Source organism: Homarus americanus, unplaced genomic scaffold (genome assembly GCF_018991925.1).
Source record: "Homarus americanus isolate GMGI-L3 unplaced genomic scaffold, GMGI_Hamer_2.0 scaffold16712, whole genome shotgun sequence".
In the NCBI taxonomy this organism is placed as follows: Eukaryota; Metazoa; Arthropoda; class Malacostraca; order Decapoda; family Nephropidae; genus Homarus; species Homarus americanus.
In genome coordinates this window covers 11,545-26,443 of record NW_024757794.1, presented here as the reverse complement: position 1 = coordinate 26,443, position 14,899 = coordinate 11,545, and the positions used below count along the sequence as shown (strand labels likewise).

General features: G+C 42.0%; 1 protein-coding gene across 2 annotated transcripts in view; it reads left to right on the top strand.

Moving 5' to 3' along the window:
• Positions 1–11,951, top strand: part of LOC121857746 (glycine receptor subunit alpha-2-like) — a 240,902-nt gene extending 228,951 nt beyond the window's left edge. For both annotated transcript variants that reach the window (XM_042353876.1, XM_042353875.1), the window contains exons 10-11: positions 6,740–7,005; positions 7,398–11,951. In XM_042353876.1, coding sequence (XP_042209810.1) covers positions 6,740–7,005; positions 7,398–7,580 — 449 coding nt within the window. In that variant the 3' untranslated portion in view covers positions 7,581–11,951. The remainder of the gene's footprint in view (positions 1–6,739; positions 7,006–7,397) is intronic.
• The last annotated feature ends 2,948 nt before the right edge of the window (positions 11,952–14,899 follow it).

Below are 14,899 nucleotides of genomic sequence, written 5' to 3'. Positions count from 1 at the left end.
TTTGTAACTCATTTCACCTCAAAACACTAGTGAACACTGTAGTATCCTGCCTTCACACTCTGTATAAACACAATACCATAATTTCCTTTAACATAGTCATAATTATCCCTCCCATTAGGTCCCTATACAACTACGGAACTCTATTAAACTTATAAGGGAATTAAAACCACACATACAACCACGTATATCTACTAAACCTATAAGAAAATATAAAACTACTTCACAAATATCCAAAAACAATCCTACAAGTGAGGGAATGGGGGGGGGGGGAGGGAGATATACCTAACCTAACCTAACCTAACCTAACCTAACCTAAGCAAGAGAGAGTCCTGTTGGTTTTTTAAAAGGTGTGAGTTTGTTTTCTGACAGTGACGTCTAGACATCTACTTCTCTGGACACATTAATCAAACTTCCCAGGAATCTTACTAACAGAACTTTGCTAAACTTCCATCTGTTGTTTTCTAATTAAATTTTGTCGCCCAAGCTGCCTGTGTAGTGAAGAGCTTATATATTGTGACCCACTTCAGCTCCTTCCTATTCCCTTGAAGATAGTGTGAGTCAACTAGATTATAAATATTAAGAAAAAAAATGTAAATAACAAATCCCTCTCATTTTAATTATAGGTTTCATTTCCAGGTTTTATAATCGGTAGTGTAAATCTCTCCAAGGATTTACAAATTATGAATCAGTGTTTTAGTTTTAACTCGCTGACACAAAGAACTTAATACATTCTTTGGCACCTCAGTTCGGCTCATTAATTCCCTCCTTCCTCAAAACCAATCAGGTCTTCACTCTACTCAGCTAACGCTTCCTCTCTCGATATTTACGACTCTCAGTTTGATCGGATTACCTGAAGCTTAGGTTCCTCAGCTTAGTCCACCTGATGACTAAAACCTTCTAACGCTATCTAGAAGGGTTAGGTTAGGTTAGATTAGGTTATGTTAGGTTTGGTTAGGTTAGGTTAGGTTAGGAACCCTTAATCCCCACAATAACATATATACAGTATAAACCAAGGAACAACTTGGGATCCCTCAGAATTATATCCTACAAGTGCGCTGGACTAAAGACATCCTACGGGACCAACATCCTCCAATCCTCAATGAGAGTTTGCATCCTCAATGACCAGGAGTCTATTCACGGCGGAGGTGAGGAAGGATCTGTTTGCGTTTCCCGTTCCTCCTCCGCCTGGGTCTGTTCCGAGCTTAAATCCTTAGCCATCTGGGCTCTGGGTTTCTCTGTTCTGATTCACTGACAACATTTCCAGATCCGACGTGCAGTTCGCTTTGTGCTTCGTCGGTGGATAGGGTGAGGGTGTGATAGGGTGAGGGTGATAGGGTGAAGGGGGATAGTGTAAAGAGGGGTAGGGTGAAGAGGGATAGGGTGAAGAGGGATAGGGTGAAGAGGGACATTATACAAGGATGAGGTTAAGAGTTAATTATCATTTTTCAACCCGAGGGAAATAAGAATTCAAGTATAATGTTTAAAAGCCAAGTTACCAAAGAAAAGGTAAATTATCGTAATGGGCGTGTTTCTTTACAAAGCAGCGGGACCCAGGTAAGTACTCAGGGGAAATTAGGCTATATGGGTGAGGTACAGGTAAGTCGCTTTTTGTGTACCACCCTCCTGGGCACACTAAGGTGGTGGAGGAAGAGTGGGAGGAGGAGGGATTGATTTTGATTTTGCCGCTTGCAGCGGCTACTTTATTGTGCACCCCACACTCATCCTGTGAGCGGTAGCGCAAAAGGATTACAGAGTAGGGTTTACAAAGGGTCATAATAATTAACCCCGGTTGTCAGGATATTATGGCACCGAAAGTTACACAGTATTTCATTTACATTATTTGTTTAGTTCTATACATAGAGGGTAACTTATTCACAAATGCGTGAGAACAGGCGTGTGAGGCAGTATGTCTGGCCTCACACTTTATTATTCACATTTACGTGGGAGGTATTCAAGCACATTGCGTATTTGGTTCTGTACATGAGAACTGATATAGTTACTGAGTGCAAAAAAGTGGATACAATCTTAATATGTCGGCTATCTTGCCATTAGAGATGAAGTGTTGTGCCATTTCACACACAGTGTGCTTGGACCTGTCCCTAAAAGGTTCTATCTTCACACAGTCGAGGACGTAGTGTTCAAGTGTGTGGCCATATGTATGGCCACACACTTTACATTTAGTTTTGTTTACATCTGCTTGAGGAACATACTGCCAGAGGTACTTATATCCTAACCTTAATCTAGCGGTTACAACATCTTGTAATCTAGTGATCTTGTTACTTGCTCCATATACATGTTTCACTTGATACATCTCATCATGGTAAACTATGGATCGACTAGTGCCTGTTTGCACTTGTCTACTTGCGTCAAACTCATCAATAAGTTCTTTCCTAATTACAGTTTTAAGGGTTCTTTTTGACAGACCCAAATTGTATTCAACGGTGTCTTTGTTAGACGCGAGTTTGGCGAGGGCATCAACTCTGTCATGTTTTATGAGGCCTATGTGAGAGGGGATCCACAACAGTTTGACCCTGACACCCCGGTCAACAAGGCACGCATATTTGTGTCTGGCTTCAGAGACAAGATCGTGACAACCTGAGTCGAGGGTACCAAGGGCAAGTAGTGAGGATAGAGAGTCAGTGATGATGAGACTGTCAGTAACAGTGGTTTCAATGAATTTAATAGCTGTGAGTATGGCAACTAATTCAGTTTGTAGAGTGGATGCCCAGTTGTTAATTCTAACTCCTTTCTCAATTATATTACCGTCAGGTTGAGTCACAACAATAGCACTTCCAGCCCTCCCACAGGCGGTGTTTAGAGATCCATCAGTGTAGATGGTCTGTGTGATATTATCATCAGTCTGTAGAGTGTGTATGTGTTCAAGGGCTCTCAATTTGCAGTGTGTTGGAGATAAATGCTTTATATAATTAATTTTTTAGGCGGATACGTCGGTATTGTGATATCGAAGGGAACTGTCCGCCAGGGTGGCAGGAAGCGCTGTTGTGTCTCAACTTTGTACAGGTGGTCTAGTCCAAATATCTTCATATGTGTAGCTGTAGTTTGGATCCATTTAGACTCAGTAGTCCCATGGTTCATACATTCTAGCAATTTTAAGGAAACAATGTTATCAGGATCACCACGCAGAAGCCTCAGGGCTATCATGAGGTTGACTTCAATTATTCTATCTTTAACACTGGGTATACCTAGTTCTTTCCTCATATTAAGTACTTTAGTGCTCATGGGACATCCTAGGATAATTCTGAGGGCTTTATTTTGCATTTTCTCGAGCTTGTCAACGCCTTTCCCGTCACGAATGACCAGGGCTGGTGCGTGGTAATCTATCAGAGATCTTATATAGCCTAGGTACATTGTTTTAACAATTCTAATATTAGCACCATAGTGCGGGCTGTACCCCGCTACACTTCTAAGAGGTCTCAGTCTGTCAGTACATTGGCGGGTTAGCTGTTGTATGGCAGGTAGGGTACAAGGGACGGAAACACCAAGATATTTAAAAGAAGAAACATAGTCAATAGTGTTGTTACCTATCTTGAACTTGGCGGGGCCGCGTTTGCGGTTACCAGCTTGTTTGTTGAACACCTTAGTTTTGTCAGTGGAGATAATAAGACCGAGGTGTTCACAGGCTGCGTATACATGGTTCAGGGTGGTTTGCATTTCACGATGAGTTTTAGTATGTATAAGAATATCATCAGCATAGCTGATTGAGATATTGCTGGGGTTGTCTGGTATTAAATTTAATAATGCATTCATAAGAACATTGAACAAAGTGGGGCTAAGTACTCCACCTTGAGGGGTACCAAGTTGCATATCTTTAACTTCACTTTTGTAACCCTGAAACAGTGCAGCAGCCCTTCTGTTGGTTAGGTAACCACTTATCCAGTGTAACAGCCTACCTCCTATATCCATTTTGGCTAGTTCGTACAATATCAGTTGCCTATTGGCAATATCAAATGCAGCTTTTAGGTCAAGAAATGTGGTGTATCTGTGCCTTTCATCACCATGCACAGTTAGGAATGTGGTGATGCAATTATGTACACCTTACGAGGAGGGAGGAGGGGGGGAGGAGAGGAGGAAGGGTGGGAGGGATTTATGAAGGGGAGAGAGAGAGCCTTAGTGAAGGAGGAAGGAGAGGAGGAAGAGGGAGGAGGAGAAGGGGGAGATTTAAAGTGACTGAAGTGGAGGAGAAGGGGGGGGATTTAAGTGAAGGAGGAGGTTGAGGAGGAGAGATTGAAGAGAAGTCTGAGGAAGACAAGAGAGAGGAGGAGGGGGGAAGAGGGGGCGGATGGGGAAGTATAGAGATTGACTCAGCGGTGAGAGGAAAAGGAAGGAGGAAAGGGGAAAGAAGAGTAGAGGAGGAAGCGAGAGACCTATTACAAAATTAATAATAATAATAATAATAATAATAATAATAATAATAATAATAATAATAATAATAAACTTCTTTACGCCATATCAGTTGATCTAAACCTTGGCAGCAACACCACTACGACTATGCAAATCTTAACAGCATTTGGCTATGTTCTCTCCCCTGCCCTCAAGAAGTAAATGCACTGAGTCGATCGCCGGGACAATATCTGCCACAACACCTCACGGAATGGTCTATGCCAGTGGTGTTTACAACTTGGTATTCGGCGCCGATATTCTGAAGGTCTTACAAGGTGTCGTTTCTTTCTGGTAACATTAGGTTAGAATGATGCTGATTTTAGTGGATATTCAGGTTGGATGTTGTGATTTTACGACGACTGGGAGGTTTTGTGAGTTTGGGCCTTTATTATACGATAATATCCATAGATAGTGACTTACAGACTTGTGGTGGTAACAGTATGTAGAAGATCTCAACAACAACCAGTACTACCCCCATCATTACTTCAACTACCACTACTACCACCTCTACTACTACCACCACAAGCTATTATCGAAGCACCAAATAGGAACCTGACCTTAGAAGCTTAGACAATCAAGATGGAATTTACTCCTTTGGTCATTACTGTACATCAAGGCACTTACGATGCACTCTGGTCCAGGATGGCCTTGAAGACAATAATACAAGGCAGTAATGGGTTCCTTCAGCTGTATATAGGATAAGGATTCCTTGTAGGATATTAGGATATTCTGCTCTAGTTTGGTAGGAATTATTCGGTACTCTCGTTGATTTGTAGGATATTAGGTGCGTGTGTGTGTGTGTGTATGTCAAGAGTTATGGTGTGTAAAGTGTAAATATCACGTCAATACCACACATCCAAAGCGTTTCGGTAAAGGAATTGCAAATGGACTGTTATTCAGGTATCTCTTGCAGCTGTTCCTTCTCATGTTTTCCTGACCTTCTCTTGTCGATGTTTTGGGCTGTCGGTTGCAGCTGTTCCTGTCTCTTGTAAAATACCCAACACTTACTTCACCTTCACCTGGCCCTTGTTTACCCACCCCAGCTGCTCCTCTCAACAAGTCATGCATATACTCTAGTTCATTCACTCTCCTGGCAGCTTCATACACCTCATCCTCACCAGCTGTTCCTGCCGATAGAACAACCACACCTAACCACCTCCAACTCAAGGTAAAGGTGGTTCGCGAATCGCACAGCCACTTAATTAACAAAGGAATCCAATTGTCTCTATGTAAACGACGTCGGGAAGTAAGACTCCTCTCATCCCCTCTCAAAAGACTCTGCCAATTATGGTGTCTCGGAGGTGTTGTGCTCGAGGTGTGCTGTTGATATTGTCTGGCGGGACGCGAGGTGCATTTTGAAGAGGTTCGTGTAATCTAGGAATCAAAGCGAGAGAGAGAGATGTGAGGAGTCAGTTCTTATGTCTTCAATGTATGACCTACAAAAACATTATCAAAAACGTAACCTAACCTAACCATACCAGGTAGAGTTGGCGTGTGTTTAATCAGCAGGTGAAATCAACTTGGATGTCTAATCTTCCGGTGATCCGACATTTTCAATCAACATAAATTATATCAGAAAACTAATTAATTTCTGAAGGAATAATAACGTCTGTTAATCTAGCTTTTTCTCTCACTCTTTCACATGTCTGATTGAGTTGGGTAAGTTTGTTTTATCCAGACGCTAGAGAAAATTTGTCGTCTCTCTCTCTCTCTCTCTCTCTCTCTCTCTCTCTCTCTCTCTCTCTCTCTCTCTCCTTTTACTGGCAAATGCTGCCTGTAAGATCACACGAAGTTCTCTTTGGTGTAATGAAACTAAACTTCTCGTATTGGCCATTTAAATGAAGACGGCTCGAGTGAGTTGATCGTTCACTCCCTACATGGTGACGCTTGGCTGTACTGGACGCAGGTTAGGTCAGGTCAGGTCAGGTCATCACAAGTAAACATAAAATATCTATTGTTTAATTATGATCTTATTTCTTTTTTTTTTTATTGTTCATCTCGTCGCCCAAAACAAGAACACACAACATTGACTCTTTGTTTGTTTGTCGTGCACACTTTTGTCAGATCTGGAAATATTTGTTGGTTATTTATGGTGTAGAAACTTAATTACACACAGGATCAAGTTCTAAGTTTAGGATATATAAGGGATATAATGCTACAAAAAATTGATTCTATTTCATTACACTTATCACCCTTATTCTCTTCCTCCTTCTCCTCAGACACTTACTTCTCACTCACCCGTCTCTCTCACTCACTCTCCCTCCTTCACTCACTCTCCCTCCTTCACTCACCCTCCTTCCTTCACTCACTCACTCATTTCCTCCTTCTTCCCCTACAGCCTTTGTGTTCTGCGCCCTGTTGGAATTCACCTTCGTCAACTACCTGTGGCGTCGACGTCCTCAGATGGAACTACGATCTCGGGGTGGTTCCAACGGGACCTGCCTGGCGGAGCGCTACACCCACATCAGCTCCTACAACCACCCACAACAGCAGAAGGCCTCAACAGCTCCCATCCCCAGCCCCACTGAGGTCAAGATCACACCTGCAGGAGGAGGAGCCGTTGTGACCACCCCCGGCAGCGCTCCTCCATGCAGTTCCGAAATGGTGGGTGAAGAGTTGAGGTTCTGTTATGGGATATTGTTGTTGTATGTTAGTTGTTGATATTGACAGATATTTTGTCTTAGAGTTTCGACTTGTCTTCTTGGTTATATTTTCTGTACATTCTATCCAGTCTCTCCCTCCCTCCCTCCTCCCTCCTCCTCCTCCTCTCCCCTCCCTCCCCTCCTCCTCCTCCTCCTCCTCCCCTCCTCCTCCCTCCCTCCCTCCCTCCTCCCTCCTCCCTCCCCCCTCCCTCCCTCTCTCTCTGTCTCCCTTCCCTTCCTTGCTTTATACACACACACACACACACACACACACACACACACACACACTACCCCCCACACACACACACTACACACCACCTTTATTCATCCACTCTCTCTCTCTCTCTCACACAGCACAAGGGTAGCAATACTTCCCCGGGACACGACGAAGCTTCTCATATGACAGCTCAGTTCGTCAGGGCCATCAAGCAAAGTAACAAAATTAAAGCTAGGCAGATTGACGAGTACTGCCGTGGACTGTTCCCTCTACTGTTTGGCTTCTTCAACATCTTCTACTGGTGTTACTACATGCTCTGAATGCTCCCTAAAATGCTCCAACATCCTCCAAAAATGCTCCTTCTTCGTTGGTTATAATGCACCGGTGCTCTAAATGCTCTATTGCTCTAAATAACACGATACTTGATATACTATTATGATTCTATGAAACAAATTCTCTCTTCTTGCTCTTTCTCTTACCCCTTCTTTGCTGTCTCCTTCTGTACTACCTCCTCCCTCATTCCTACTATTACTGTCTCCTTCATTCTTCCCTTTTCTTCCTTCTTAACTCCGTCTTTCCTTGTACACTTATTGGATGCGGAAAGTATTATTGTACACATGTTAAAAAACACAAAGAAATGTTTATCCTCATCTGTCAAACACAAAACACACACCTGTTAAACATACAATAACACACCTGTTAAAAATACAAAAGCACTTATGCACACCTGTCAAACACTCAAAATATACAATTAACAAACTTAGGTAAGACTTATAGGCATTAGATAAACCCAAAAAACATTTCTACACAATTATTAAACCAGAAAAAACTACACACACCTGATAAACCGAAATAATTCAGATAAACCCTCGTACATATCTGATAAACTACTTTACACAGGTGTTAAACCAAATATACACTTTACACAGATTCAAATCCAAGAAAAAAAGTCAAACCACTGTTAAACCCAGATAAACAAATACTTAAACACACTTGCTAAACCCAGGAAGACACCATACACAGACGCTAAACCTTCCCTATACACTCACACACAGACGCTAAACCATTCTCATACATTCATACACACCTAAACCCTCTCCATACACTCATACACTCCCTAATAAATCATACGCAGCTGGAATATACAGACTAAAATACACATCTATATACCTGGGGCCCAGAGAGACAGGTGGTAATGGTTACTAATGAGGGACCCAACCTGACCACCGCCCCCCCAGGTAACTCTTATTTACCACCTGGGAGTGAGTTGCACCTACTGACTACAGGTGCTGTTGATGGAAAAGGCTGGGTCGTGTACAGTGTCTGACTACTTGGATGGAGTGTAAAAAGTTGAAGCTTGTGGAGAAAATGGCTAGGGAAATTATGGTCTGAAATCACGCTTATTAATGGCTTGTATTTATGTTCAATGACGTAAATAATTTCTTTAAAAACATTCTTGTCTCACATCCTGTCCACTATCTGTGTCACGAAGAGGTCAGAGGTGAAGGTTTCGTGTGGTGATGAAAAACAGAAAAAATGACTAAACTGTAATATTTTGTTTGTGGTGGTGAGCACATTGAGCTCCGTCAGTGTGTCAGTAAGTGAGGAGCAACAAGTGACAGTCGTGTAGAAGATAAAGAAAGAAGACGTTGGAGCCCCTCGCTGTCCACCAGACAGCTGTAGGTGGGAGGGAGTGGTAACAGACACACGTGGGTTTAATTCTTAGATTATAAATATTTTTGTATAAAAGATACGAATGTCATCATCTGCTTCTGCCTTCAAACTCTTCCTCACTTCACCTGTCCCAGTATACATATACTGTATATGTATATATATACATATAAATATATTTCCTTAACGAACTAAGATGAATCAATAAATGTAGTACATATATTTATATATACATATATGTATATGTTAGAATTAATGTGTTTTGTGACGTCGTGTGTCAGAGACTCAGTGTATGGCGGAGTATCAACCCGTGTAAGACTCATCCAGCAGAGGAAACGTAATAATGTTGTGTGTTGGATGGAGTCTTCCACACGCCTCTTGGTCTCTGTCACAAGACGCAGAAGAGAAAACGTAATATCAAACGCCTGTGTCTCAGCTTCAGCATTTATCTGAAACAAATTTTCGACACCCGAGGTATTCTGCTGCCCATCACACGTCATGTTATTCTGCGTAAATCTTTAACGCAAGATTTTTTTCTGCTTCTGCGAGTAAAATATTGTCGATATATATATATATATATATATATATATATATATATATATATATATATATATATATATATATATATATATATATATATATATATATATATTATTTTCACTGTAAATAAAGAGTGCTTGAGAGCACAGTACAGTGTTAGGAAGGTCAGCCGCCAGACTGACCTACACAATAAAGGTCACATAAACTGACCTAACAGGACGACTGTAGATCACGTTACACCTTTAATTAAGAAGTAGAACACCTGAGCCCCCGATGAAAGAACAACTAACATAATACAAAATATTCGTCTCATTACAGCAATAAATATGTGCTGAGACTCAACCCTTCATCCTGACTCAGTGCAAGTGAGGAGGAAGACGCGCGAGTCCCCCCTTAGAGAGCTGGCGACACACACAGCGTGCACCTCACTCTCCACCAATTTATAATAATAACTGTTATATATGAGAAAATAAGAGTAATTAATATCGAGTTCACAGAAATACATCTAATATGTTATGTAACAAAGGAACCTCGAATATTTATACAAATTGTATTATCGCGAATCACAAATAAATACTGTATTACTTTTTAATGGCAGTTATTCTGGAATATATAAAGGGGTTTAATATCATAAATATACAATACTAAACAATAACACTTTGAATAATTATTACTTCACTGTTTACGTTTACAAAGTCTCTGACAGTATTTGTAAATAAACCAAATGTAAATACACATGAATCTTTCCTTCAACATAAAAGATACACACGGACTCGCTTGTAAGCTTTGCCTGCCTAACAAAAGCTAAAGAGGAATTCAATTTCAAGTTCTGACAAAAGTAGTCGCGAGAATATGTTTATCAGACTATTTTGTAAAGGAAGTTTGTGTTGATCTTCCTGCCGGAGCGCTGATGACTGGTTACTGGTGCTCCTGTGAGAGCCAAGACGAGGGAGGTGGTGTCTCGTCTTACCACCGAGACAAGACTGACAGATCCCCTTCTATGACTACAGTACTTATAGGAATAATACTTAAACCCGAATGATTGTCTAGAAATTCCGACACGTTATTTGAATCTATTTGAATTTGTTTTTTACTCAAGTTAGGCCTTTATTTCCGTATAGATTTTGGAGTGAAAATATGTAAATTTCCTTCCCGGGAAACATTTAGATTCAAATCCTCTATATTTTTCCTCCGGGTTATATTTGGTTTTTAGGTAGACGCCGTTTCTCTGGAGGCAGATGTGAGGTCACCACTACCTTCCTCACTGTCTCTCACATCAATCTACCCACAACAGAGAGACAAGTACGTACACTTCTTCGGGCTTTTGTACGTGATTCCTCTAAGGTGTTGTACCTCTGTGAGGAAGGATTCTCTGCTTATTTTACAATATAAGACTTCTAAGAGTTCTGTGTCAAATACGTTTCTCATGCTCGTCTCCGGCAGAGTTCTGCATTTGCTTGGCTTGCCAGTGTCAACAGGAAAGAAGGTTAGATTATATAATGCTGAATTTTTATCACGAACGGAGATATTACTGTATACCATTTCTTAAGTTGTAATTGTGTGGCAGAGATGAACAACAATCCTAAGACAATTTTGTTTTCACTCTTCAAGCAGTGAGTATAAACATAACCCATCCTACTGAAGGTTAGTATCATTTTATACATAACTAACATCAGTAAAAGAAAACAAATAGAATTAATTGTATTTGCTCGATATTTAACAGTGCAAAATGATCTTACATGTTGGTTTTTTCCTTTCTTTGGTCTTAGATGAAGCAGATATATTGTAGTACTTAACTTTATAGATCATCTAGCTCCTGATACCATCCCGTTGTAACACCTTACCATCCCTTGCACGTCTTACTCAGAGTAAATACAACTATTATCATCTCATTTGTAGTGAATTTGTAGCTAAAGTGACGCTGCTGCTATGTTGACATGTCCTTAGTTCCTCGTTCCCTGATAGTGAGTAATTGACTGGTCATCTATAGCCTTCACCACACACTGTTTTGGGGTCTTCAGGAGCCTTCTCAGATAGACATTTGGTTGCTGGTTGTTTGGCGAGTCTCAACTACCACAAACAGCAACCAATCAGCTGCTGTGAGGTGTGATGACTGTTCTGGACGGTAGTAATGGAGGAGGTTAATTGACAGGTTCATTCTTTTGTCAGTTTGGTTTTGTATATTGTCCACTGTCTCTCCCCACTACTGTCCACTGTCTCTCCCCACTACTACCCACTGTCTCACCGCTACTGTCCACTGTCTCTCCACTCCATCATCTGTTTCGGAAATCGATCACTTGAAGATCAGCCACCCCTAGTTTATTTCACCGAACCTAACCTAACATGATCTATAATCCATATTTGTGTTGATTATAGGAAGAGTTTAAGCCCCCATGCAACCATCACCTCCTCCACCAGGCTCCCTATCACCTCCCCCCACCTCCTCCCACCTCCCCCAGACGACCTTTCACTTTCCCCACCACCTCCCCCATTACCTCCCCACCACCTCATCACCACTTCCCCCACCACCCCATCACACCCCCCACCTCCCCACCATCTACCTACCACCCCCATGTCCCCACTTCCCACCACCTCCCCACCCCCCCCACCCTCCCCACCACTTCCCACCTCCCCACCACTTCCACCACCTCCCCACCACCTCCCCACCATCTACCCCTACCTTCCCACCATGTCCCCATTACCTCCCCCACCACCCCCACCTCCCCACTTCCCCCACCACCTCCCCACCACCTCCCCACCCCCCCACCACCTCCCCCCCCTGCCCCCACCTCCCCACCTCCCCACCACTTCCCCACCACCTCCCCCACCACTTCCCCCACCACCTCCCCCACCACCTCCCCCACCACTTCCCCACCATCTACCTACCCTACCACCTTCCCCACCATGTCCCCACCACTTCCCCCACCACTTCCCCCACCACCTCCCCCCACCATCTACCTACCACCTTCCCCACCATGTCCCCATTACCTCCCCACCACCACCGATTCGAATCCGTCTTTTAAGTACACGGAGATTCAGTGTCCAAGAACCAAGATATTAGTGTACCCTCATTCTATCATCATACGGTAAATTAACTATAAAAAAAAATCCCTTTCTGAATTACTAAAACAAAAACGAATCTCACCAGAAAATCTCCAAAAGAGAATCAAAGTCTTGGCTGGGTGGTTTAGGTAGACGAGACGTAAATGGGAGTACCCCAGTGTCGTGACCAAACTCCAAAGTTGAACCCGTGGAGTAAGGGTGAGTCTCAAGTTTCAGAGACTGGCAGTAAATACACCGTGTTTACACAAGTTACGGAACAGACCTGATCTTACATGGGAGGGTTATTGGGACAGTGTTACGGGGGTGCACTAAATATTGTGGCTACTACTACCACTATTACTACTACCGCTATTACTACTACTACGACTACTACGACTACTGCTACTACTACTGCTACAATTACTACTGCTGCAATTACTACTGCTACTACTATTACAACTCTTACTCCTATTTTTTTTATAATGGCCTCCAGCCTCCCCCAATTGCCATACCTTTGCCACCATTTTATTACCTTAATATTAAATATCCTAATACATAAGTAGCTACCCTAGCTGTGTTGAGTTAGCTAAGCCGCAGATCTATGCTGCATTCAGTGACTGTAGCCTCATAGTCAATATCTGCAACTGTTGTCGGCTTTGGGACCGATGCTCTCGTTCCCCTGAGGCAGAGCAAAGCCGACCGAAGGAGAGAGAAGGACAGTCGACATCTCATCCAGGCTGTAACATAACTTCTGGGCTGCTGCTTCTGTTCGGAGATCACCTCCGCGAGTCTGGCGTAGAAGCATCTTGCACTTGGTCCCATCCCACCAGAGGTTGTGAACACTAGAGGAGTGAAGCTGCCTTGATCAACGTGCTGAATTCTCTCCCCCTATGCCCTTCTCTTGTCGTTCTCGTTCCTCCTGTGTGCAGCATCGAGAGCTAAGTTATGGTGACATGCGGCCATGGGATCAAAAAAATCTGATGTCGAAGAAGGCTCGCTGTCCCCGCGTCCAGAATCCTCGAGCACTGACGTCAATACGGGCTTCGTTGGATGTGTTTGAAGTCCTATGCAGGACTTCACGACAGATTTCCTTCAACATATTTGCTGTACTCCTATTACTACTATTACTCGACTACGACTACTACTACGACTACTACTACGACTACTACTACGACTACTACTACTAATACGACTGCTACTATTATTACGGGTGAATCCGATACGGTTGTGGGGAGGTGTGTGGGTGTTGTTGGGTTCAGAATTGTCCAAAATACCATTAGGAATATGAGATCCGGTGAAAAAAAATACAAATGAGATATTTTCTTTCCGAGTAATGAAAGAAATTGAGTTGGAATGCTATTAGACTAGAGATTTAATCCTTACCAAGTTTCATACGATCTTCACCTTCTGACTGAAATAATGAACCTTTTCCTTCCCATTTTTCCCGGTTTAACAGCTTCTTCCGAGTCCTGGTTTCGAGTTCATGTTTTCGTTGTTGTCATTTGTGTTGTTTGGCAATCATTTTGTACACTAATTCTCATGATAAAACTATTTAACTTTGTATGGTGTTTTATTGAGTCCCGTTATAATAAACAGTTATGAATGTTACTTCCAGTGCACCTCTAATACTGACTCTTCATCAGTGATTACAACAGGTAAATGGAAGCGAGAACAGTCGGCTACAAAGGTCTGGTATCCTTCCTGTGCCTTCCTAAACCGAAGCTGTTTCGACCCTTGTCAGACCCGTAAAAAGACTCCAGGTGTAATAAATAAATAAATAAATTTTGGGCCTAATTATCCGCTACCTTTAATTATTCCATGTTTATTTTATTTATTTTTTATATATTTTTTCTTTTATTCTGGACTTAAGACAGTTCTTGATAATATTAGTAAGTCGTTTTATCTCAGGTAAATATAACATCAAAACACAATACTAATATTACTGGGAATAGTTACTACATACACTTTCCATAAAACTCCTGTAATTTGCAACTTTAAATGGGAACAGCTACTTAATCTCCAGCAACACAATGTCTCTCCTTACTGTAATAAAACACACAAAAAACAGTGACCAATGAACAAGAACGCAATAAAAATAAAAAATAAACCTTTGAAAACCACTAAAATTAATCGTCCATAACTTTCTCTCTTTCTTAATTTTTTTGCACTTTCTTCTCTATAACTTTCTAGCCCATAACAGTAAACTCCAGCAACAGAATCATAATAACAGTCACACTTATCTTCCTACGCTTTCAGAACCTCGTTGTCACAATGGTCATGGAGCGAAATTATCCTTAACCTGGAAATTTATCGGCGGTGTTATATTCTCGCCTGAGGGAGAGTTTGAGTGCTCTGGCTCTCAGGTCTTAAAATGTTGGCTCGCCTC